The sequence below is a fragment of the Armigeres subalbatus genome, chromosome 3, assembly GCF_024139115.2.
Source record: "Armigeres subalbatus isolate Guangzhou_Male chromosome 3, GZ_Asu_2, whole genome shotgun sequence".
NCBI classification, from domain to species: domain Eukaryota; kingdom Metazoa; phylum Arthropoda; class Insecta; order Diptera; family Culicidae; genus Armigeres; species Armigeres subalbatus.
Window position 1 is genome coordinate 143188100 of NC_085141.1, and position 23322 is coordinate 143211421.

General features: G+C 42.9%; 2 protein-coding genes across 3 annotated transcripts in view; one reads left to right on the forward strand and one right to left on the reverse strand.

Annotated features, from left to right (window-relative positions):
* Nucleotides 1-343: 343 nt before the first annotated feature.
* On the reverse strand, nt 344-19799 carry LOC134221219 (uncharacterized). Its single transcript, XM_062700417.1, has 2 exons — nt 19384-19799; nt 344-525 (listed from the first exon to the last, which is right to left on the reverse strand). Exons 1-2 carry the CDS (start codon nt 19796-19798, stop codon nt 485-487), a joined length of 456 nt encoding a protein of 151 aa, XP_062556401.1. The 5' UTR covers nt 19799; the 3' UTR covers nt 344-484.
* LOC134221220 (dynein light chain 1, cytoplasmic) overlaps nt 7965-23322 on the forward strand; it is a 65529-nt gene continuing 50171 nt past the window's right edge. The window contains exon 1 of one of the 2 annotated variants that reach the window (XM_062700419.1): nt 7965-8088. In XM_062700419.1, the coding sequence (XP_062556403.1) occupies nt 8033-8088 (56 nt within the window). In that variant the 5' untranslated portion in view covers nt 7965-8032. Of the gene's footprint in view, nt 8089-22750; nt 23076-23322 lie in introns of those variants that run through there. The other variant, XM_062700420.1, reaches the window with a different exon arrangement.

The following is a 23322-nucleotide window of genomic DNA, read 5'->3' on the forward strand; positions in this document are numbered from 1 at the left end:
TGGCACCATGGGCCTTTTCACGAGACGTTTAAAAACAGCTGATTTTATCGTCAATTGACAGTTCTTCTATGAAAGTGACAGCTTCGGACTTGCAGGCCTGTTCAGCGGTTGTAAACAAGTGCAGTCTCGGCAGTGTCATATGAAAAGGCCTATTGGTGGCACACTCAACCAATTATGCACGTATATTTCACCTGAAACTTCAGGTAGACTTCCGAAATCTCTGAACAGATACTTGAGCACATCGGCGAGTATGCGTGTACTCCTGATGAAGTTGAGAGATTTGCAGTTCCACGAACCGAGTTTCCAATCGCCAGTCCCTTTTCGTCGCAGTGGTCTTCACCGATCGTTCCGGTCCGTACTCTTGTTGATTGTTCGTTGTTTATGTCTTTTTAAAGGCTGGCTTGCAGGGCCTGACATCAAACCCCCTGAATTTCCGGAGGACCATTCCTCCTTATTCCCGATGGACCATGGTGCACAGTTTCACTTAGAGTCCCTCGCTGGCACTCGGACGATGATCAGCCGCCCCTAGCATGGAGAACAGACGCTGTTGTGAGCCGATCCTGACATGGAGAACAGACGCTCAGTAAGATTTGCACCTCCGGAGAGGAGCAACCCCCCCCTCCCTGTTAGCATACGACTATAGTTCCCACCAGGGTTGGTTACCCGATCTTCCCTAAGGTTGCTCGTATCCCGTCCAGCACCATGGGTAGGTAGGGATAGGAGTAAAAGGCTAAGGACCGCGAGATGGGGTCTATTTAATTCCTTCGGGTACGCGAAGTACCAATGGTATGCTTTACCCAGCATTTGCCGTGCTCGGTCTCTTATACCAACGATTTAATTTGCCTCTTCTTTTCATGCATTCATTGTGATCACCATTTAATTGAAAGAGAAACTAGCAACTACGAAATGTACAATCATGGTTATTAAAAATGCAATATTTGTCCTGAAAATCGAAGAAAATTTAACAATATATGTGATGATCCTGTCCGGAAGGTCCAGATTTTTGGAAATGTGCATCGGTTTTTCAACATTATCATCGGCATTTCTCCTATTTGTCCTACCCACTACTTGGAACGTGGATGCGCCTCTGCAACCATCTATTAATGGATTTTAATAACTCAGCTGAATATTATTTGCCAATCTCTTGCCTATGTCTCATTTTTTTTACAGAATGAGCATTCTTTTTGCTAGACAATAGTCACTCAATATTACTCTCTTGTTTTTAAACGTTCTCAACTAAAGACAACTGCATGTTTTTGAGTATGCACTTTACTGTAAACCTAAGAGTGTGTTAGTGTTGTGGTTGTGCTTAAAAAGTACATTTGAATGTTCAGACGAGCATCGATATCATATCATATGATGATCTCGCAGTTTTGTATCCTTAATTTCTAATACCACTCGTCTAGTGGCAGTAAAATATTCTTAGACGTGAAGCTACCCGAAACATTGCATCATTAATCAATAGTAAGGATTTTTCGTTACAAGAAAATAATCGAGTGGAAGAAAGTGAGTTTCTCTGTTGAAATAAATTTATTAGGTTTTATCTGAGGACCTCACTGCATATAAACTGCAAAGACAAAGTGAATGAATGGATGTGTAATGAAAGTCATAAGATTGTTCCAGTAAATTTTAATCTGACAACCAAAAATACAATTTTGAAAATGGGTTGGTTGAAAAAATACGACGATTTTCGTGAACAGTTTCAGAAGGATGAAGTGTCACTGTACTGACAAAACACGTAGGGTATGCAACCGGGAAAAAGGGGACGTAATGAGAGTTTCATATAAATTTATTATGGAACCGACTACTGAGAGCCACGGTTGAAGAAATGTTCATTGCATGCAGTCTCGCATGCAGCCATCATGCAGCATCTATTGATGTGCGAGGAACACCATATGAAATTTACACTAACAGGAACCGTAAGGGAGGAGGTCTGACACGCGGTTTGTATCCATCTCCCAAGGAGCAATTTTATAGAAGAGAGTTTATTCTTGTTGCTCCTATGTTTTTATGTATATATAGGTATATATCTTTGACATTCAGAATACGTTATGTGTTTGTCGGTCGAATGTCCTTGCCAGACGGTAGTTTTGTGTTGCGGAATTTCGCGAGGAAACACATTCCGTAAGCGTGTGTTGTCATAACAAAAAATAATTTTGTTAGATCCGTTGCTCTCATTATTTACCTTTTTCTCTAGCTCTCATAAAATTCTCCCACTAGTAGTTGTTGACTTGATATGGAGGATATCGTCATGGATCTCACGTTGCTTCAATGAGGCTGTAAACTGTGCTATGATTTTTCGTATTTTTGAGATTTTTATTAAAACATTTTTATTAAATAGAGGCAATAAGCTCTATTTATTGACACAAAAAATAAGCAGAACAATTTCATGACTCAAAGATTTAAAATCTTCGAACTTTTAGTTTAAAGTTAAATTCTAATACTGAAACAGTGAGATCAGTTTTAATACAATAAGCTATGGAAAGGGGGCCCTCCTTAGCCGTGCGGTAAGACGCGCGGCTACAAAGCAAGACCATGCTGAGGGTGGCTGGAAATTGTCTCGACTTCCCTGGGCATAAAAGTATCATCGTGCTAGCCTCATGATATACAAATGCAAAAATGGTAACCTGGCTTAGAAACCTCGCATTTAATAACTGTGGAAGTGCTTAATGAACATTAAGCTGCGAGGCGGCTCTGTCCCAGTGTGGGGATGTAATGCCAATAAGAAGAAGAAGAAGCTATGGAAAGATGCATGAGTTGCACGTTTGGCAGATGTCTTGAAGTCAAAACATTTGTTCTCGAGGTATCTCGAGGCACTTGGTGATCGTTTATTGATTGACCACGTGTCAGGAGCCAAACTGTACATCGAACAAGATGTGCTGTGATGTGCGCAGATTTAAGAAGCCGGTGCTGAATCACCTTTTTTACGGCTTTAGATAACTATGAAAGAATGCTGACGATAGGATGATAGCTTTTTAGAGAGGAAATATCCCTCCCGAATGGGGTTGAATTTTGCTGACTTCCAGGGCGATGGAAAGTAGCTGAGGCGGAGATGCTCGAAGAACTACGCACTCATGTTCTTGATCCTAAGGTTCAATTTAGGAAACCATTGGTACTTCTGTTTTTGGTACCTGGTTTTTTGGTAGTATACCCGAATTCAGCGCTCGTTATGGGCGATTGGTTCATACGCAGTTAGTGCTAATAATCGGCAATTAACTTCTCCTGGCGAAAGCTTGCAATTAGTTAAGATACATCGAGCCTTTTGTGTGTGTATGGCTTCCTTATGTCGAAAAATAGCTTGTCGATATTTCCGAAGTTGTGTTATCATGAATAAAACGAAATAAAAACAAAAACATTGTACGCCATATTGAATGTATGGTGGGTAGGTGTATTAGCCTTTCTCTTCAGTCCCCTGATATATATCGTTGGTTTTTGTGAGAACTCTAAATCCTTCGACGGCCCTTCTTAGCCTAGCGGTAAGATGCGCGGCTATAAGACCATGCTGAGGATGGGTGGATTCCCGGTGCCGGTCTAGACAATTTTTGGTTTGGAGGTTGTCTCGAATTCTCTGGGCATATAGAGGTATCATCGTGTTAGCCTCATGATAAATATACGAATGTAAAAATGGTCTCTCAGCTTAGAAACCTCGCGATAAATAATTGTGGATGTGCTGAATAAACACTAAGCAACTTACGAACTTACGAAACTGAGCTTTGAGCTTTATTATTATTATTATTATTATAGAGTTTTGGCACTTCCTCAGCAAGCGTGCTGGGTATTTTCACCTACCCCGGGCAATCTGAATGCCAAAGGGGATTAGGCTCTGTGGATCTCATTCGCCGGTTGACTTAAAATCCTATAATAAACGTTTGCACCGGATGTATTAGTTATGGTGGTTCAGGAATCTTCTTACGATGCTGCAAGTTCCAAGAACCACTGTCTTTTGGATGCTATGGAGGTTATGAGATAGTTCCAGCTCTCCTAAGGATCTCAGAAGAGTTTCTGGACGATTCCGGTTGCTGAGATAACAATCGGAATTATACGCACGTCCTCCAGGTGCCACATCTGCTTCAACTCCTCCGCCAAGTCGTGGTACTTCGTTATCTTGTTGGAGAATGTTGTTTGGACATTATGGTCTAGTGGTACAGCAATGTCGATGAGGGTTACCCGCTTCATCCTTTTGTCGTAGACCACAATATCGGGCCGGTTGGCACGAATAAGGACATCCGTTATGATCTCGCGATCCCAGTACAGCTTCACGAAACTATTTTCCAGAACCGGGACAGGCACATATTTGTAGTAGGCGACAAACTGGTTAACCAAGTTGTGCTTTAAAGCAAGCTGTTGGTGCACAATCTTGGCTACTTCGTTATGACGACCGAGATAGGCTGAATCAGCTAAGGCTGAACACCCGGACACGATATGTTCGATCTTCTCTCCTACTGAATTGCACTTCCTGCAGCGGTCCTCCACGTTTTCGTGCAATATATAGTGCCGATAGTTCTTCGTCGCAATTACCCGGTCCTAGATGGCTACCATGAATCCTTCTGTTTCCGAGAAGAGCTCACCCCGCACTAGCCACGTATTCGACGCCGCTTTGTCGATATATTCCAGCTCCAGTTGATGGGGGTGCGTCCCATGTAACTCCTTCTGCTTCCACGATGCGATCATCTCGTCGACAGATTTGATGTCGCAATTCAGCTGATAGTCCTCCTGCGCCAGATGCAGGGCACTGAATCCGTGGTCAGCTTCACACACAGCGCGATAGATTTCGTGGCGGTTCTGGCTTTCCACGAAGTATCTTCGCAACTGCTGGATCTGGGAAACACATAGTGTTTGTATATCGGTGACGCCTCTTCCTCCTACTGTACGTGGCAGGGTGACTCTCTCAATGGACGATTTTGGATGGCGCATGCGATGCTTAGTGAACGCCACTCGCACTGCTCGTTCTAACGCCTCCAAGTCAGTCTTGGTCCACTTCACCACCCCGAAACTGTATGTCAACAAGGGCACAGCAAACGTGTTTATCGCCTTCACCTTGTTGCCGGCCGACAAGAGGCTCTTCAAAATACCGTTGACACGATGCAAGAACTTTTCCAGCAGCTCTTTCTTCTCTTTTTTATTATTATTATTATTATTATTATTCAGACTAAGGCCGAAGTGGCCTGTACGGTATATAAGAGTCTTCTCCATTCGGCTCGGTCCATGGCTACACGCCGCCAACCGAGGGTCCGCAAGACATCTTCCTCCTGATCGATCCACCTTGCCCGCTGCGCACCTCGCCTTCTTGTGCCCGTCGGATCGTGGTCGAGAACCATTTTCACCAGGTTACTGTCCGACATTCTGGTTTCATGCCCGGCCCACCGCAGTCGTCCGATTTTCGCGGTGTAAATGATGGATGGTTCTCCCAGCAGCTCATGCAACTCGTGGTTCATTCGCCGCCTCCATGTACCGTCCGCCATCTGCACCCCACCATAGATGGTACGCAGCACTTTCCTTTCGAAACTCCAAATGCGCGTTGGTTCTCCACGAGCATCGTCCAGGTCTCGTGTCCGTAGAGGACTACCGGTCTACCGGCAAAGTACGTACGATTTCCAGCCACTGTGCGTCTCCGAATTTCCCTGCTGGTATCATTTTCGGCAGTCACCAGTCAGCCCAAGTACACAAATTCTTCTACCACCTCGATTTCGTCACCACCGATGCAAACTCGCGGTGGGTGGCTCACATTGTCTTCTCTTGAGCCTCTTCCTATCATGTACTTCGTCTTCGACGTGTTGATGACTAGTCCGATCCGCTTAGCTTCCCACTTCAGTCTGATGTAGACTTCCTCCATCTTCTCAAAATTACGTGCCATAATATCTATGTCGTCGGCGAAGCCAAATAGCTGGACGGTCTTATTGAAAATTGTACCACTCGTGTTAATCTCTGCTCTTCGTATTACCTCTTCCAAAGCGATGTTGAATAGCAGACACGAAAGACCATCACCTTGCCGTAATCCTCTGCGGGTTTCGAAGGGACTCGAGAATGCCCCTGAAACTCGAACTACGCACATCACCCGATCCATCGTCGCTTTGATCAATCGTGTCAGTTTATCCGGAAATCCGTGTTCGTGCATTAGCTGCCATAGCTGGTCCCGATCGATTGTATCATATGCGGCTTTGAAGTCGATGAATAGATGATGTGTGGGCACGTTGCACGGAGCGTTCGCCCATAAAAACCGCCTGGTACTACCCCACGAACTGCCTTGCAATTGGTGCTAGTCGTCGGCATAAAATTTGGGAGAGTATCTTGGGAGGTGGCGTTCAGCAATGTGATTGCGCGGTAGTTGCTACAATCCAAATTATCGCCCTTTTGTAGACGGGACAGCGGCTTTCGTAGAAGGTAGCCGCTCGATGCCCGCTTTTCCACACTTTCTGTCCTGTTCAGCAAATCTCCTGCAACGCCACGACGTCGAAGTTGCGGAGATGTAATTCATCGTAGATCATCCTGTTATATTGTTCATAACACAGAGAAACAGACGTCTCACTCTACACATGTATCATCGTTCATCTTTTTAACGGTGAGTTCAATTTTTTGTAGGTGGTCGATCGGTCACCGATGGCGCTTCCATCGGTTTTGCTTGCACGGAGAAAAATATGTGGTAGAATCAACCTGATTCTGCTTCAAATCAACAATATTTTTGCATTGATTTATGAATAACAATATTTTTGGTTGATACAACCACAAATAGGGTTGAATCAACCATACGCGATAGTTGATTCAACTATCGGATATATTTGTTTCAACCATGCTTTTCAGCTGTCACTGTCAAATGTTACATCAGAAAACAACTATTTTTATGGTTGTTTTCACTTTCGAAAATGCTACGAAACTACTTTATCGACACTACGATGACATCAACAAAATAGGAAAATGTGACAGAAGCAGAATCGAACTAGTTACAAGGGGAGTAACAGTCATCCACCTTACCTCTGCTCCATACTTACTTCTTGTAGACAGAATGATTTATGTTGATCAGTTTCTACAGATTTTTCATATTACGAAATAGTTGCCAGAACAACGATATTATTATTGTTTCAATCATGCGATGCAGGATTGAAACAACAATAATGTTCAATTGAAAGAAGCAATGAATCATCGTTGAAACAACAATGTTGAAGATTGAAACAACAATATGCACGTAGTTTGGTGCAACAATCGAAATAGTTGTTTCAATCTTGCAAGATTCTTCTGCGTGTGTGTTTGACGTTTGCTCATTACCGCCACCTGGTTGCCGCTTGTCCACCTTCAGTGCTTTCAGCATTGGGGGGTAATGTTTTCGTGACGATGATTTTGATTGCATTTTGTTCTAAGTGAGACGTCTGTTTCTCTGTGTTCATAATTTATTGGTTTTCCAGGCGGCTTATTAAACCTCCTGTCTCGTCGGAGGGCCGTCGTGTCAGGGCTGTTTAGCGTCATACCTAACACCAGGACTTGGGCTTGTGCGCTTTCAGCGGCACACGGTCCCTTTGGTGGGGCTTACTTGCTGATACATGCAGCTTTTTATAGGAATTTAACAGGGCCCACTGTCAAACCCCACCACATCCTAGGCAAGCCTCACAACTCGCCGATGGCCTGGGAGGGATCGTCAAGCCCTTGGACATAGTCCCTGCTGCCCGCAAAGCTTTATCGCTTTATGGTACACGTTTAGAAATGGACTTTATGGTACACGGTTAGAAAAAAGTACATAATTTTAGGTACTTTTTTCTCTAGCATCTCCCTCCACTACGGATACACTTTTTAAACCACAGGGCCGCCATTACCGTGCGCGAACAGCTGGGTATAAACTATTTTTTGAAAAGTTTTGTTCAAGATTGTATTTTTGTCTGTTCCATGTGGTGTGAACCTCGTCATCAATGACAATGAAAGTAAAATTATTTATACATTATTTATATGATTTTTTTAATTTTTTTTTACACTTACAGTTAATGCAATTTAGCACTGCCATCATTATCCCATCAGTCACGACAGCGTCAGCCTAAAATATGAATTCATGAGCAACACTGTCAAAGCAACTTTTTCCGAGCACATCAAGATACGGATACGTTGGTAAGTAAACAGTTTATTAGATTAAGTGTTGAGAAAAACCTAAAATAAAATCTTTAAAATCATGGGTGATTCAAATCAAGTGTAAGTTGAAACACATATGCAAACATTTGTATTTTCACAGATACTCATTGAGCATTGAGTATAGCTTTAAATTTACATCAAAACATGTCTGGGAAAGTATTGTTTCATTACGCAAGGTGTGCCAAAAGAACTTCGCAAGGAACTTCGTAAATCTGTACTGGGTTCTGGGATACTTACATTGAAAGTAATTAAAAGGCAGTCAAGCTTGTAAAACAAGGTTCAGTTTATTGGCCCAGAACGTTTCTGCAGTATATCATACTCTACCACTAAAATTGGAATTGAAGTCCTGCGAAGCCCAAAGGTTGATGACCAACTACAGTGATCGTTCGCTAATTGGGGCACGACCTCACCCCAACTAGCGAATGCCGTTCGCTAATTGGGGCGCTTTGACAAGCGTCAATGTTGTTTACTTTTTGCATTGAACAAAGGAAAATTTTACGCGCCAGAAAATATCGATCCCGCCAAACACGGAAACAAAACGTCAACGCGTTTTTGACATCACATTCTGACGTTTAGCTGCTTTTTAATTGGGTTTCGCCCCAATTAGCGAACCCCCAACTAAAAAGCGCCCCAACTAGAAAAACCCCAATTAGCGAACGTTCACTGTAGTTATGTTCATAATGATTCGAAAAGCTCTTGGAGCTCAATAAGAGAGCTCTTCGCACCTTTATTTCTGATTTTCTCAAAATTGCACGCGATGAATGGTACTGGTACCGCCGCGCTTTCTGCAACCCGTTTACTTGATTCTTATGGGTGAACAGCATTGCGGTGTATCGTTTGGTGCGGCCGTACCTTTCGTTCGACAGTCATTCGCCGCGTGAAGTTTTGTGCAAGTACCCATTTGGGAACATTACAAACGCCGCGTAGTGTATCATATCCAGAAAATCTGACAATACTGGCCTAATAACCGGACACTGCCCGAGTAGATATTATTTGAAAAATGTTGGAGATGGGTGAATACTTTTCCAGACGATTTAGAAACGCTGTTAATTTCGTAAACAAGCGCTGCCAGCACTTGCCGTAGCATAAAATGTTGTAGCTTGTACATGAATTTGTAATTGATGACACTTTTTGATTATTTTGTCTATCCTTACTAAAATAAAAGTGCAGTACAAAAGTACAAAATACAATGCTTAGAGGTATTATCTATCCGGAACAAAGTTAGAACGCTTTTTATACCGACGTTGGATTTTTCTACGGATACACAGGCAACTTTCTAAAAGCAATTCAATTAAAAACGGTAAGCAGTATACGGGGTTGGACTTTTCTTATACTGTGTTTTAAGTGTAATATTACACAATAAAATTTTGAATAGAAATATTGTGTTTATTATATAATAGAAGAAAAGTCCAACCCCGTACTGCTTACCGTTTTTAATTAAATTGCTTTTAGAATTTTTGAGAAGAGTTTTAAAAACTTCTTCGTTGGTTTCCCATGGAGATTTTTTCGATTATCATCTTTCTGCTTCTTCTTCTTCTTCATGCAACATCAAAGCGCCAATCGGATGAGTGTCGCCCCCCTCGCCTGCCCAAGTAACCAAAAGTTCCGTTAGAGCTGGGTGCTACGGATAGAGCCGCTTTTCTGCTCTCAAGCGAGTAGCGGGATATTTTGAAATCAATCCTTTAAGCAGATTTATTTTGCAGTTCTCCGGCTGTCAAACATTTCCCGCTCTTCGAATTTCTCTTTCCATGCTTCATGAAGGCGCACGAGTGCGCGAGACTCTACATGACTTTACGATAGTTTACATACATTCCTGCTCCAATCAGCTGCTGAATCTCGTGAAATCTCGTAACGAGTGCTTTTTAGTTGCATTCCTACTAATTATCCACTCGAACAATAATGTGAATATATTTGTTACAAAGAATGCAAAACTCAAACTAAGTTTTTTTCCCCAAATAAAAACAATACTTCTCAATATAAGATCTAAAATGAACATAACCACAATCTTCAATGTTTGGCTCCGGCACAATAGAAAATTTTCGCTTCAGTTTGACAACCAAATCGATTTTATCCGCACCACCCAGCTTTAGAGTACGTTTTTCGCCTAAGAGCACCTCCACGGGAGTCCCCATCTGGGGCCCTATCGCTATTTCCGGGCCCTTTAGGCCCGATGCCCACGTAGCGTCTTTTAAACGCTGCGTGCACACGGCGTTAAAAGGACGCATGTGTGCATCGGGAAAAAGCAGTAACGCAGCGTCGCCGCACCGATGCACACCTGCGTTTTTTCAACGCCACGTGCACGCAGCGTTGAAAAAACGTTACGTGGGCATCGGCCCTTATAGGGACCCACTTTTACACCGGAGGTATCTAAACGGGAATGTAAAATAAGAACGCAACTCATAATTAGCCGTGAGTTTCTAAATTTAGCGCCCCATACTGGGTTGCTAAATTTCCATACAGGGTTGCTATTTTGTGAAACGTCACTTTGGTATTGATAAAAAATTGCAGAATTTTTTTTTCTTTTTCAGAACAATTTCGACGTAAATTAAATAAGCAAGGGAGCTATTATTTTTTTGGATTTAGTGCCCCAGTTCAACTTCGCGACGTAATTACAGTAATTAATCAACTATAATGAGAAGCGTTTCGCACCAGCGCCCGTTAGAGCCCGAAATATTCATAGACTTTTCGCGAATGAAAATTCTACTGTTTTAATATTTTGCAAGTTAATTCGAGGAGGTCTTCCAGGATTCCCTCAGAAAATTCCTTTTGAAATTATTCTGTATGTCCTTCAAGTAGAAGTAGCTCCTCCAGAAATCTCCAGAAAGTTTTTTGCTGTAGTTCGTTTAAAAATTGTTGTATTGGAAATTCATCTAGGATCCCTAGAAGATTTTTCCGGGAGTTCCCCAGCAATCTTTGTGTTCTTTCAAGAATCTTTAGCAGTTCTCCCAGAATAGTTTCAGGCTTTCTTCCAGATTCTTTCGGGATTTTTTTTGTATTGGAATTGCCCTATAATTTTTTTGTGATTCGTTTCAAAACATAGTTTTTTTCCGGATGCTGTTACAAATGTTTTCCTTCAAAAACTCTGGAAGAATACGCGCAGGATTTTGTCAAGAGATTCCTGTAGGAAAACTGGAAATTTCAGAAGGACTTTCTTCGACTGGAAGTATAAATTCCCGAAGGAAATTTCCAGGATGAAGGAAATCCAGAAGGAATAGTGGTGAAAAAAATTTACTATGACGGATCTCCAGTTAGCCTTGCGAGCAAAAGCGTAGAATTTCCCTCCGGAGATCTATTCTCGATTTGACCAAGGATGTTTTCGAAGGGGGCTACTTGGGCATAGTTGTTACACAAAATACATACTCAAACAATGGCGGGCACAGGAAAGCTTACAATTAATAACTGAGGAAATGCTAATAGAATACTTTCCCCAGCAGTGTTCTATAATAGAACTTCATGTTTCTCAAATTTTCAATTAAATTAAATCATCATGTTGGTGCCAAGAAAGGCGCCTTAATTGCAAAGTGGATTGATCCGTAGATAAAATGACGCATTCATAAACCAAAACAATTGGAAAATATTTGAATCTCGTGATTCAATCGTGAATCAAATCTGCAGAAAATAGAACGGAGCGTTATACCAGTTTTAATTTTTTGTCATTTGACTGGTATAAAAATGAATCTAGAACAGCTGCTGGAAAATTAATGTTTCAGATTCATATTCAAACTGACAGCCCCGTATTTGACGCCTCGCAATCAGCGCACTGTTTTTGAAATGTTTCGTAAAGATTATAATAAAACACGAATACAAATATTTACTAGATACCTCTTTCTTGTCCTGATAAGTTTAGCATCCCCTTCCGGCGTTAGTTGAGTCTTGCGTAAATTTCGGTTCTGTACTACTGTTCCGAGAACAAAAAGGCGGTTTTCTTCCGAAATCTTTTTAGCTGACGCAAACTCTCGATTGGTGCGAAATAGCTTAAAGCTGAAATTTATTGAATATCAAGTAAAGTAACAATGTGGAGAAAACATTCTACTTACAAATTTCGGTAACAGGTCGTACAATTAAATTCAAGTAGACTCTGCTTATCTTGCTACGATTATCTGTGATATTAGATTTAGGTTATGTTCAAGAAATTCTAGTCTAGTCATTTAAGGTAACTCACTGTGATACAAGTTGTGATAAATCTAGTTTTAAGTTGCACAATATTGCTCGCTACTGTAATTCAACTTTAGATCTATTTTAAATGGAAGGAGTAAGAATTATTTATTTTAAATAAAAAGAATTTTGCTCCTAAACCCACAATTCAACTCCATGCACATCTTTAGAACGGAAATAATGCCTACACGTAAAAAATTTAATGTTATATATTATTAAGATTTCTAATATTTTTTTTGCCAAAGCAGGCGCTTAATGATATGTATAAGAAAAAAATTATACATCGCATCAGTCACATACATTCCGAAACTTATACTTTTCATTAACTTATGAATGTTATTAACTTTTTGGATCATTCATTATAGGTGGCATAATGAAGAGTATAAGTATTTTCGAATGGTTTTTTGCCATAACATATAAGGTTATTTTTTTACGTGTATAATGCCGATGACATCCCACGTCATCGTTGAGGACGTCAACGTATGACGTTCCAGCCTGTTGGGCTGCGTTTACACAGTTAGGCCGGGCTCAACCGTGCTGGCAGCAACATCCTCCCCCCGTAACACTGGCCACCGGTCCCAGTTTTACTATCCGGCTCAACCTCCAACACGACTAACTTTGACACCGGTCTACGCCACAACCCCCTAGCAGTCTGTACAATAGCTTACCGAACTCGACCATCTTCTGCAGTCATGACCAAGAGGTCCGTGACTCGTCCGCGCAGCCAGCCGTTCCGTCGGGTGCCGTCAATTATTAAGACTAAATCGCCAACAATAAGGGGATTTGCTTCTCCGAAGCACTTCGTTCGCTTAGTGAGTATACACTGAACACAATCATCATCCTTATAGTAAATGATTTGTCACCCAGGCTGTCTTCAGAAAGCATCAGCTTGTTTCCATATAACGAAAATGACTATATGTTTCGCTTCCGTGTAACCGAAAGAAAATCATCTCATGAAGAGATGACTACTGTTTTGATTTGCAAAGTTTGTTCCTTTGTTTTTTGAATAGCACGTCAACCTTAAGAACATCATCTCAAGCGTGAATGAAAAATGATTCGAGCTTGCCCCACAACGATTACCATTTGCTTATTGTGTGATTTGTGAATGTCAATTGTATTGCTAGCGTGATAGTCGGTCGTCACCATTTTGGAAGTAATAGTGGAGCGGAGTGGACGCCGTGATTTTTTTTTGTCAATTTAGTGCGGCTGAATATTTGTAATGTTAGATCTATATTGTAGATCATACCGCTACTTGTACCGCAATGTTTGCGTATCGGATAACATGATTCTCAAGTTGTAAGTAAAACTACGGTCGAAGATTTTTCCATTGATTAATAAGATAAACGTTTTTTAGAACCGTGAAGATACGCAGTCAAGACCGCTTTTCTTGCGAGACATTTGTTCCGGTTGTTCCTTCAGCACCACCTAAGCCGCTGCAATTTGTTCCAGATAGCTCATGTACCACTCAGTGTTTGATAGTGGCTCTTGGATTCGGATCCTTCTCCTCGATGCTGGAACCAGAAACTGTAGGAGTTTGTCCTGGATCTTCTGAGTGTCATACTCTGGCGGCAGATCTGGTCGCCTTTGGATATTTGCTGCTGGCCTTACTTCGAAGCAAACACAAGAATCCGGAGCTGCAGCAGCTAGTGAAAAATGTGTACACGACCATGTTTCCCAAATATTATGGTGTTAGATATATTAAATGTTAATTTCTAAATAAAATGGCATGAAATCGTGAAGCAAGCGTTTTTCTGTATTTTTTAATCCCAGCAGGTATTTTTTTCAAGCAAACTTTCTTTCGAAACCTAAATATAATGCATTTATTTACCATATTTCCATCATCGTATTGTAGTCTTACGAATCATTCATATACCATTCAGCAAATCATTCAGCCATCGGATGATTTTCATTCAGATGAGTGTCATCCGATACCGCAAACAACCAAATGCAAATCTTCTGGAAATGGGATGACAATCGTTAAAGGGCAGTAGCAACACACTTGTCAGTCATTCTTGGGAGGAAGTTTTAGTTCAGTGTAGGGAGGTATTCCCGTACCCAACGTTTCCAAAACGTGTCCAGTTGATGTTGTACAGTAGACGTTCGATAACTGCAAGTCATTTAACTGCAATGCTTTTTAACTGCAATTCGATAGTTGCAACAGTTTTGCAGTTATCGGACCGCTAAATTTCAAACTGATGTCAAACTCAATGACAGCTGCATTGCGTGCATGCATGCACTTTTATTGCATCTGACGTCGATTGACAACCGTTTGACGTCAAGAATGCGTTGCAGTTATCGAACGGCATTCGTTAACTGAAAAGTAAACATTTTGCAGTTATCGAACGGCTACTGTATTTGATACCAGGAATTCTTCACCGCCAAAGCAGGATCAATGAACGTAACAGCCGGCTGACGAACTCCTGTAGAGCTACCAAGAAGGAAGTGATTCGGCGTAAGGGCTTCACTTTCAGCAGCATCAATGGGTAAGTATGTGAGTGGTCGGCTGTTGACAATACTCTCAGACTCGACAACTAATGTCTCCAATCCTTCATCATCCAATTTCCGATCGTTGTTATATGCAGCTTCCATAGCCGCTTTAATGGACCGCACCATCCTTTCCCATGCGCCACCCATGTGAGGTGCTGCTGGAGGAATGAAATTCCACCTTGTAGCTTCGTTGGTGAATGTCGCGGCCAGTTCGTTCTCCAGTTCTTCCTGTAACAAACGTTTCGCACCTTGAAAGTTGGTGCCGTTATCGGTATAGATTTCTGCCGGCGCTCCTCGGCGACAGACGAAACGGCGAATACACTTGATGCACGACGGTGTAGATAGACTATAAGCCACCTCCACATGGACGGCCCGAGTAGTGAGGCAAGTGAATAGGCAAATCCAGCGTTTAGCAGCACTCCTTCCCACTTTTACTAGCAGCGGCCCAAAGAAGTCTATGCCAGTGTAGGTAAACGGTCGACTAAATGATGACAATCGGGCCACAGGAAGCGGGGCCATTCGAGGAACTTTCGGATACGCTTTCGTGACTTTGCACCACTGACAAGCAGCCGAAACTTGCTTGACCACCGTCCTTAATCGGGGAATGTAGTATGATTGCCGAATTTCGTTCACCACCGTTTCTGAGTTTCCATGTCGACAAGCTCGATGGAAGTCGTGTACCACCAGTTTTGTTACTGGGTGCTTTCTTGGAAGAATCATCGGGAACTTGGTATCAAACGCTGCATGCGGTGCAGCTCCGATTCTCCCATCGATCCGCAGCACTCCGTGTTCATCTATCATCGGCGTTGACTGAAATTCCTGCCACTGCACTATCCGTATAATTGAGTTTTTCGCATTTCTCAGTTCGTCCTGACTAAGGAATAATAATTCTGGTTTCTCGCTGGTTCGTCTACGCCGACAATTGTCCACAAAACGATGTACGTACGCTACTGCTCCTAGGAGTCGCCTCCACTTTGAAAACCGGGTAAATTCCACAACGCCTTCCGGAGTGATCGCAGCTTAGATCACAAAGCAATTCCGCAGTTCTTCGGTAGGTTTTGTCAACGTTTTTACTTGCTCCGGCCAGTCCTTTTCTGGTAACCGCAGAAACTCAGGGCCTTTAAACCACTCGTCGGAGTCAGTAGGACAATGATTCTTTCCCCATTTTGTGGCAGCATCCGCTGGGTTTAATTTGCTAGGTACCCATCGCCAGTCAGCTGCGTCTGTGGTAGAAAGAAGTTCTCCTACTCGGCAGGCCACGTACTGCTTGTATCGACGATGATCCGACCTTAACCAGGCCAGCACTGTGGCGGAATCACTCCACAGGTATCGTTGCTTCACTTCAAGGTTGTGGTTCTCTTGTACGAAAGACATCAAGCGGCTACCCATCACCGCTGCTTGAAGCTCCAAGCGCGGAACTGAATGCGGTTTCAACTGGGCAACCTTTGTTCTTGCCGCGACTAAAGCGCATTCTGCTTTGCCTTCTACGTTGATCACACGGAAGTACGCTACTGCGGAAAATGCGGCTTCACTCGCATCGACAAAAATATGTAGTTGTAGTCGATCATACGTCTGCATATCTGCTTCCTTGAAGTAGCACCTTGGGATACGTAGGACTCTTATTTTCGGGAACAGAGCGGTCCATCTAACCCAAAGGTCAAATATATCTTCCGGTATCTTTTCGTCCCACTGAATTCCCGCTCGCCACACGTCGATACACGCTTAGAAGTCCCAGCGGATCAAATATACCCATTAAACATATCAATATTTGTCGTTTGGTTGGCCTCTCACCATCATCCAAAACACGTTGAATATCGTCCTTCACGTTCATCGAAAAGCGAAGCTCGTCATTGGTTGTTTGCCATAGGAGGCCAAGTACTCGGTCGCTGTTGTCTGTTGTGCTCAAGCAGAGATTTTACTACCCTCGAGAACTTCCTCGTTCAGCCCATGTAGGACTTCCGCACTGTTCGACAGCCAGTTTCTAAGGTGGAATCCTCCATTATGATGGATTGTTCTGACTTCGTGTGAGATCCTTTCGGCTTCTTCCCAACTTGAGAAGCTATCCAAGTAGTCGTCCACGTAGTGGTTTCTTAGGATTCCCTCCACCGCTCTTGGAAAGCGAGCGACAAACTCTTCTGCGTTTCTGTTTTTTACATACTGGGCTGACGCTGGTGAACACGTGGATCCAAAGGTCGCCACGTCCATGAGATAAATTCTGAGTGGCTCTGATGGATTGCTTCGGAATAGGAAACGTTGAGAATGACGATCCGGCTCGCGGATTAATAACTGGTGGTACATCTCTCGAATGTCCGCTGAAACTGCCACTTTGAACTGCCGAAAACGCAATAGAACTCCAGGAAGCGAAGATAACTGATCCGGGCCTTTGAGAAGCATGGAATTGAGGCATATTCCATTTACTCTGGCTGCTGCATCCCAAATAAGGCGAACTTTGCCGGGCTTCCGCGGATTCATAACCGCACCTAACGGTAAATACCACACGCATTTCGGATTAGCATGAGCGAGCTCCGTTTGTGTCGCTAGATGCGCATAACCTTTCAGCTGGTACTCCGTTATTTGGTTCTTCAGATTTGACGCTAAATCCGGATCCCGCACCATTCTACGTTCTAAACACTCAAAACTTTTTACCGCCATGTTGTAGCTATCTGGGAATTCAATATCGTCATACTTCCATAGTAGGCCGGTTTAGAACCTATTGCCTACTCGGACTGTCGTCTGCTCCAGGATTTCTTTCGCACGTGTATCTTCTACGGATTCTAGAACCACCGGAGACTTTACTCCAGCGTCTTTCATCGAAAAGTAATCCTTCACTGCGTCGTGCAACTCCTGGTAGCACATTCACAAGCGTGATAGTTTAGAGAGTGCGTGTTTCTTCTTTCGCCTCCTCCAAAGATGCACCAACCTAATCGAGTTTTCACGGCGATCGGCTCAGTTCTCTTGCCTTCTCTCACCTGCAGTGGAACAGTAAGGCTTGCGTTGCTAACGCCTATCAGTAGACGAGGAATCGCCTTCGCATAGCTGGCGACCGGCAAGCCATGTAGGTAGCTGTACTGGTGTGACACTTCAGCGAAATTGAGGTTTTGCTCTGGTAGTGTGAGCGCTTCCACGGTGCGGACATCGTTGAGCGTAAATTGTTTCTTACAGTTAACTCCTCTGATTGAAACTCGAACTTGTTTGGATTCTGATTCAATTCTGGTAACATTTCCTGTCCATTTTAGGCACAACGGTGACCTCCAACCATCAATTCCTAACAGCTTCACAAGACTGTTTTCGATCAGCGACAGATCTGAGCCATCGTCCAGAAATGCGTAGGTTTCAATGGTAGCGAGTGGCCCCGATAGTACGACAGGAATAATGCGGAAAAGAATGACCGGCTTGCTCTGCCGATGCGTATGGTTCTGTACTGTAGACAAACCTTGTACAGGTCGCCCGCTTGCGCTGGTTCGACTCGAATGCAGTAGCGGATGATGGCGGTATGGACAACCTTGGATTACGCATGGTTTCTCGTTTCTGCAGCTTCTTCTACCATGCGCGTTGAGACAGCTGCGACAAAGTCCTTCATCTTGCGCGAATTTCCAGCGGTTGTCTACGGTTATCTACGGCCGATCGAAATCCGCTTCGTCACTGTGCGTGTTCACCGTCCCTTTCATTCGTGGCCTTTGATGATCACCACTGCTTCCACCAACGCACATTGTCACCCTACTAATGGCTGTGATGACCTGAAGCATGAAGTCCCCAAATACCTTAAGGTTGGCTACCGGGTGTTGTTGCAAGTAATCTGCCCACTGCAACTTGGTGTGTACCGGCAATTTTCCCACCAGTTCCATTAACAACGTTGGATTGGACAGATGCTCCTGTTGTCCAGCGGCTTCTAGATGATCACAAAGGCTCCGAACCGCCATGCCGAAGTCGATGATCGTTTCTAATTTCTCCGCCTTCGGGGCCGGAACACTGGGCACCTTTTGCAATAAAGCACTCACTAATAACCCGGGCCGCCCATATAACAAGCGAAGTGTATCGATCACTTGAGGCACTGATTCGGGTAACAACAACCTACTTTTGACAGACGCATACGCGGACCCTTTCAAACAACGTTGGAGACGCGAAAGATTCTCGGCACTGTTGAAACCGCAAGCTAGGGTGCTGTTCATGAAACTGCTGATGAATATCGGCCAGTCAGCAGGGTCACCAGAAAAGTTAGGCAAATCCCGGGACATTATTTGGCGCGCGGCTAACTGCGAGGCGGAGGGGACGAATTGTTCAATATGACGTAGTACCGGTGGTGGGGGATGGTCCCTTGATGCGGTGCCGGATATATATGTGGCAAACGACCAACATTGTACAGCCCCGTATTCGCAGGTTCTGTCCCAGTCTGAAGTGGTAAAGGGCCAACATTCGACTGTTCCATAAGTTTGGGTACTAATCCAGGGTTAATTGGATTCATTAGTGGCTGATGGCCAACTTTCGCTCCCGTCATGGGAGGCATGGTCATTGAAGCGTTTGATGGTACCGTGGCGGAAGCTGCCAACGATCCAAATTGTCTTATAATTTGTTGGAGGGAGCTTTCTGTTTTGGATAGTAAGGGTACAGACATAACGGATTCAAGTGGCTTACCTTGAGGTGCTACGGGGGGCAATGAGGGTTTAATTTTACCTCTCGAGTCCTCCACGTGTTGCTTTCTGGACGTTTTTGGGATCGTGCCAGTATACCGCTGCTGATCCCGCACGACGACCGGGTTTGTAGAATTGAACGAATTTCCTATAGTAGTATTCGGATCGCCTGGTTTCAGAATCGGTAGAGCTGCTACACTGCCCGTCGATTTATCCATTTGCTTCGGACATATCGCGCTCGCACCCTGTTCCAGACATTGCTGTTGCCACTGTTTCACTCTGTCCATACTCGTCCTGCCGCTAACTCTACTCCGATTGCTAATGGCGTCTTCCTGATCTTCTATCACCTCCTCCATCAGCTTAAACTTCTCTTCCAGATGACGTTTCCCGAGTGCTTGCTGTTCCTTCATCTTCTGCATTTTCAACTGCAAACGTGCCGCTTTAGCAGTGGAGGTAGTGTAGCAAATGCTCAGCGGTAATCACGGCTTACACGTCCACGGCCGCTCGGCAACCGAAGGTGTCACATGAGCACATGACATATGCCACCAGGCATCACATTGGTCCAGCCCGGTGGCATCCCTATCTCACACAATAGGTTCGTTTTGCAGCCAACATTACGCGACCGTATCCCACTGACAGTTCTGTATCCTAATGAGAATCAAATGTGATGCTTGTAAACAAAACACATACTATCATGAGTTTTACACTGAGATGTTGGCTGCAAAAACATGACGTCGTGCCACCCACCTGCATTGGTCACACTGAACACAGTTGTCAGCCGATTCCGGACGGTGGCAGCAAACGCAATCCGCTGTCTTTTCCTTCTGTAATCTTTTTAGCTGACGCAAACTCTCGATTGGTGCGAAATAGCTTAAAGCTGAAATTTATTGAATATCAAGTAAAGTAACAATGTGGAGAAAACATTCTACTTACAAATTTCGGTAACAGGTCGTACAATTAAATTCAAGTAGACTCTGCTTATCTTGCTACGATTATCTGTGATATTAGATTTAGGTTATGTTTAAGAAATTCTAGTCTAGTCATTTAAGGTAACTCACTGTGATACAAGTTGTGATAAATCTAGTTTTAAGTTGTACACTGAGGATAATCCGCACATATTTATTGACGAAAATCCATAAATTTTTATTTTAAGATTTATATGTGCGCACATAACTATCCACTATCCCAGGACGAATTAGTGTAATGTATATCATGAACAGCTGCACATACATTTCATTAGCGCAAAACGATTTGTATTAGCCAAACAAATGAATCACAAGTGTGAAGATAGCTGATCATATTCTATTAGTGTACACATATGTATTACGTGCAGATTATTCTGAGTGTACAATATTGCTCGCTACTGTAATTCAACTTTAGATCTATTTTAAGGCTGTGAACCATTCCACCGATTCGTTTAACTTTTAGTTAAAATTTGACAGTTCGATGGTTATTTCGCCGTGGTTAAAAATAACCCTGCTCCGGAGCATGGTTAGATTTGACAGTTCGATAGTTAAACTTTGTTCGTGAGAAAATTGGCGCCAAATCCATTTCGTTCCGAATAACTATCAATCTGTCAAAACTCAAATGGGTCGGCTTCGGAGTAAAATTTTAACCACGATGGGAAAATAACCATCGAAGTGTCAAATTTTAACTAAAAGTTAAACGAATCGGTGGAATGGTTCACAGCCTAAATGGAAGGAGTAAGAATTATTTATTTTAAATGAAAAGAATTTTGCTCCTAAACCCACAATTCAACTCCATGCACATCTTTAGAACGGGAAATAATGCCTATAATGCCGATGACATCCCACGTCATCTTCGAAGACGTCAACGTATGACGTTCCAGCCTGTTGGGCTGCGTTTACACAGTTAGGCCGGGGTCACCCTGCTCAACCGTGCTGGCAGCAACAACTACATTATTCTCTGTTGTAGAGTCCTTGGTAGAGACTTCTTTGCTTCGTGCTGCATCTTCGGTCATTTGCACGTGCTTGAAATTGCTTCGATCAATGAACAATTTGAGTTGTTTTGTTGAACCGGGAGCGTCGACTTCCGTCCGCCGGCTGGGCTGGTTAATCGAATTCATATCCATAGACGCTAGAGGAGGCCGTAGTGGCAAGTTTTCCTTCATCTTTGTTTCGGATACGAGAAAGTCGCTGTTAGGGAATTGTCAAAACTTATCATATATACGGTATCTACCGAGGTATCTACACATGTCATGAATCACTTACTTTCTCAAACTTCAGCTTGCGAAAATCGAAGGAATTGCATTTTTTGTTAACCGTGTCCGAGAATTGATTTTATATAAATACTCTGATTTAAAGTGCCTAGAGCAAATTCTCAAAGCACTCCAATTTATAGCCTATATCAATCTTTGCTGCATTGGCTATTGGCGAACAAAAGTTGCATGAAGAAGAAGAAGCATAAAGATGATATTCGAAAAAAATTGCACGGGGAAGCATACGAAGCAAATTTTGAAACTCTTTTTAAAAATTCTAGAAGCAATTTAATTAAAAACGGTTAGTAGTGCGGGGTCGGAAATTTCTTCTACTGTTTATGAAGTGCAATATCACTAAATAAAATTTAAAATCGAAATGATGTGGTTATTATACAATATAAGAAATTTCCGACCCCCTACTGCTAACCGTTTTTAATTAAATTGCTTCTAGAATTTTTAAAAAGAGTTTCAAAAGTTTCTACCTATGCTTCCCCGTGCAATTTTTTTCGAACATCATCTTTTCTGCTTCTTCTTCTTCATGCAACATTAGACTGCCAATTGCTTGCAGCCACTTGATTCTCAGCATCGCATCTTTGGGAAACATATGCTGCGAAAGCTGCTCCTCGCTTGCTCCATTATTCTCCTTCATATAATGAAAATCAACATCACAAGACGGCACACAACACTTCATGGCGATAGATTTACTATATTTACACTAACTTTATGGTATTTAATCAAAACGAACTTGAAAACGAAAACCAAGAACTGACGGACAAATATGCTACTGGCATTATTGACACCGTGATGCGTTTTACAACATTATCACTCACTGCAGTGTTTATGTTCTATAGATTATACCGTAGTGTTAGTGCCTTCGCTCGATTGGTGGCAACAACAATTTGACAAACACCCGCCTGGACAGCCCCGAACGATTTGAATCACTGCTAATTTTACCAAGTTTTACCAAATTTTAGACTTTTTTCCCAAAACACGTCCCATTGTACAACCTGTTGCATAATAATCCGCCGGAACGTCGTGCAACATGTTTATGTCAAAAGACAAGGCGTTCGACCATCTCGCACGGAACCCTTCGATCCAGCTCGCGCTGTTTTGCGTGTTTTGCACGCGACATTCGACCGCTAGAAACCGCCTGAAAGAAACTGCCTCGCCGCTGACGAACGATCCGCAAACACAAGCGCCCCAGCAAGCCAGAGGAAAGGAAAATCAAAAGTGCCCGAGTTTTTAAGCGAAGTAGAAGCTATCCGCGTCGGTTCAAGATTTTCTCGGTGAAAATCCAATAATTTTCGCGACCAAAGTAAGCGGTGCCGTTCGTTTTTTGATTCGGGAGTGAGAAGTGTCAAATCCAGTGGAATTTCAGTGAATTTTCGAGCTACAGGCTGTAAAATTTCGGAAAGTTTTCCAGGGTCCGGTGCTAGCATCCAAAGTATAAAAGGATTAATACGTTAACAGTACTACAGGTAAGTTCGGATAACTCGGAAAGAAAAGCACTAAAATCATTTTCCTCTTGGAAACAACCGATTATTTGTTAGAGCAATTAAAATTTGAAATTTGGTTCGGAATCTAGAGGAAAAATCAAAATGTTGCTAACGTGCACTTTTGTTGGATTTCTCATAAATCGATTTCTGGTGCTCCCGGTGATGATTGTGGCTTTCGGACATGGAAAAATTGAAAACGACAAATGGAAGTGCTATTAAAAGGATGTTC

Excerpts from the sequence above, each read along its gene's own strand:
- LOC134221219 (XM_062700417.1), bottom strand. The coding sequence starts at position 19,798 with ATGCAGAAGATGAAGGAACAGCAAGCACTCGGGAAACGTCATCTGGAA. Across the intron at positions 526-19,383 it reads GCCCCCCGTAGCACCTCAAG|GGGCGGCTGATCATCGTCCG; the intron begins GTAAGCCACTTG and ends TCTCCATGCTAG.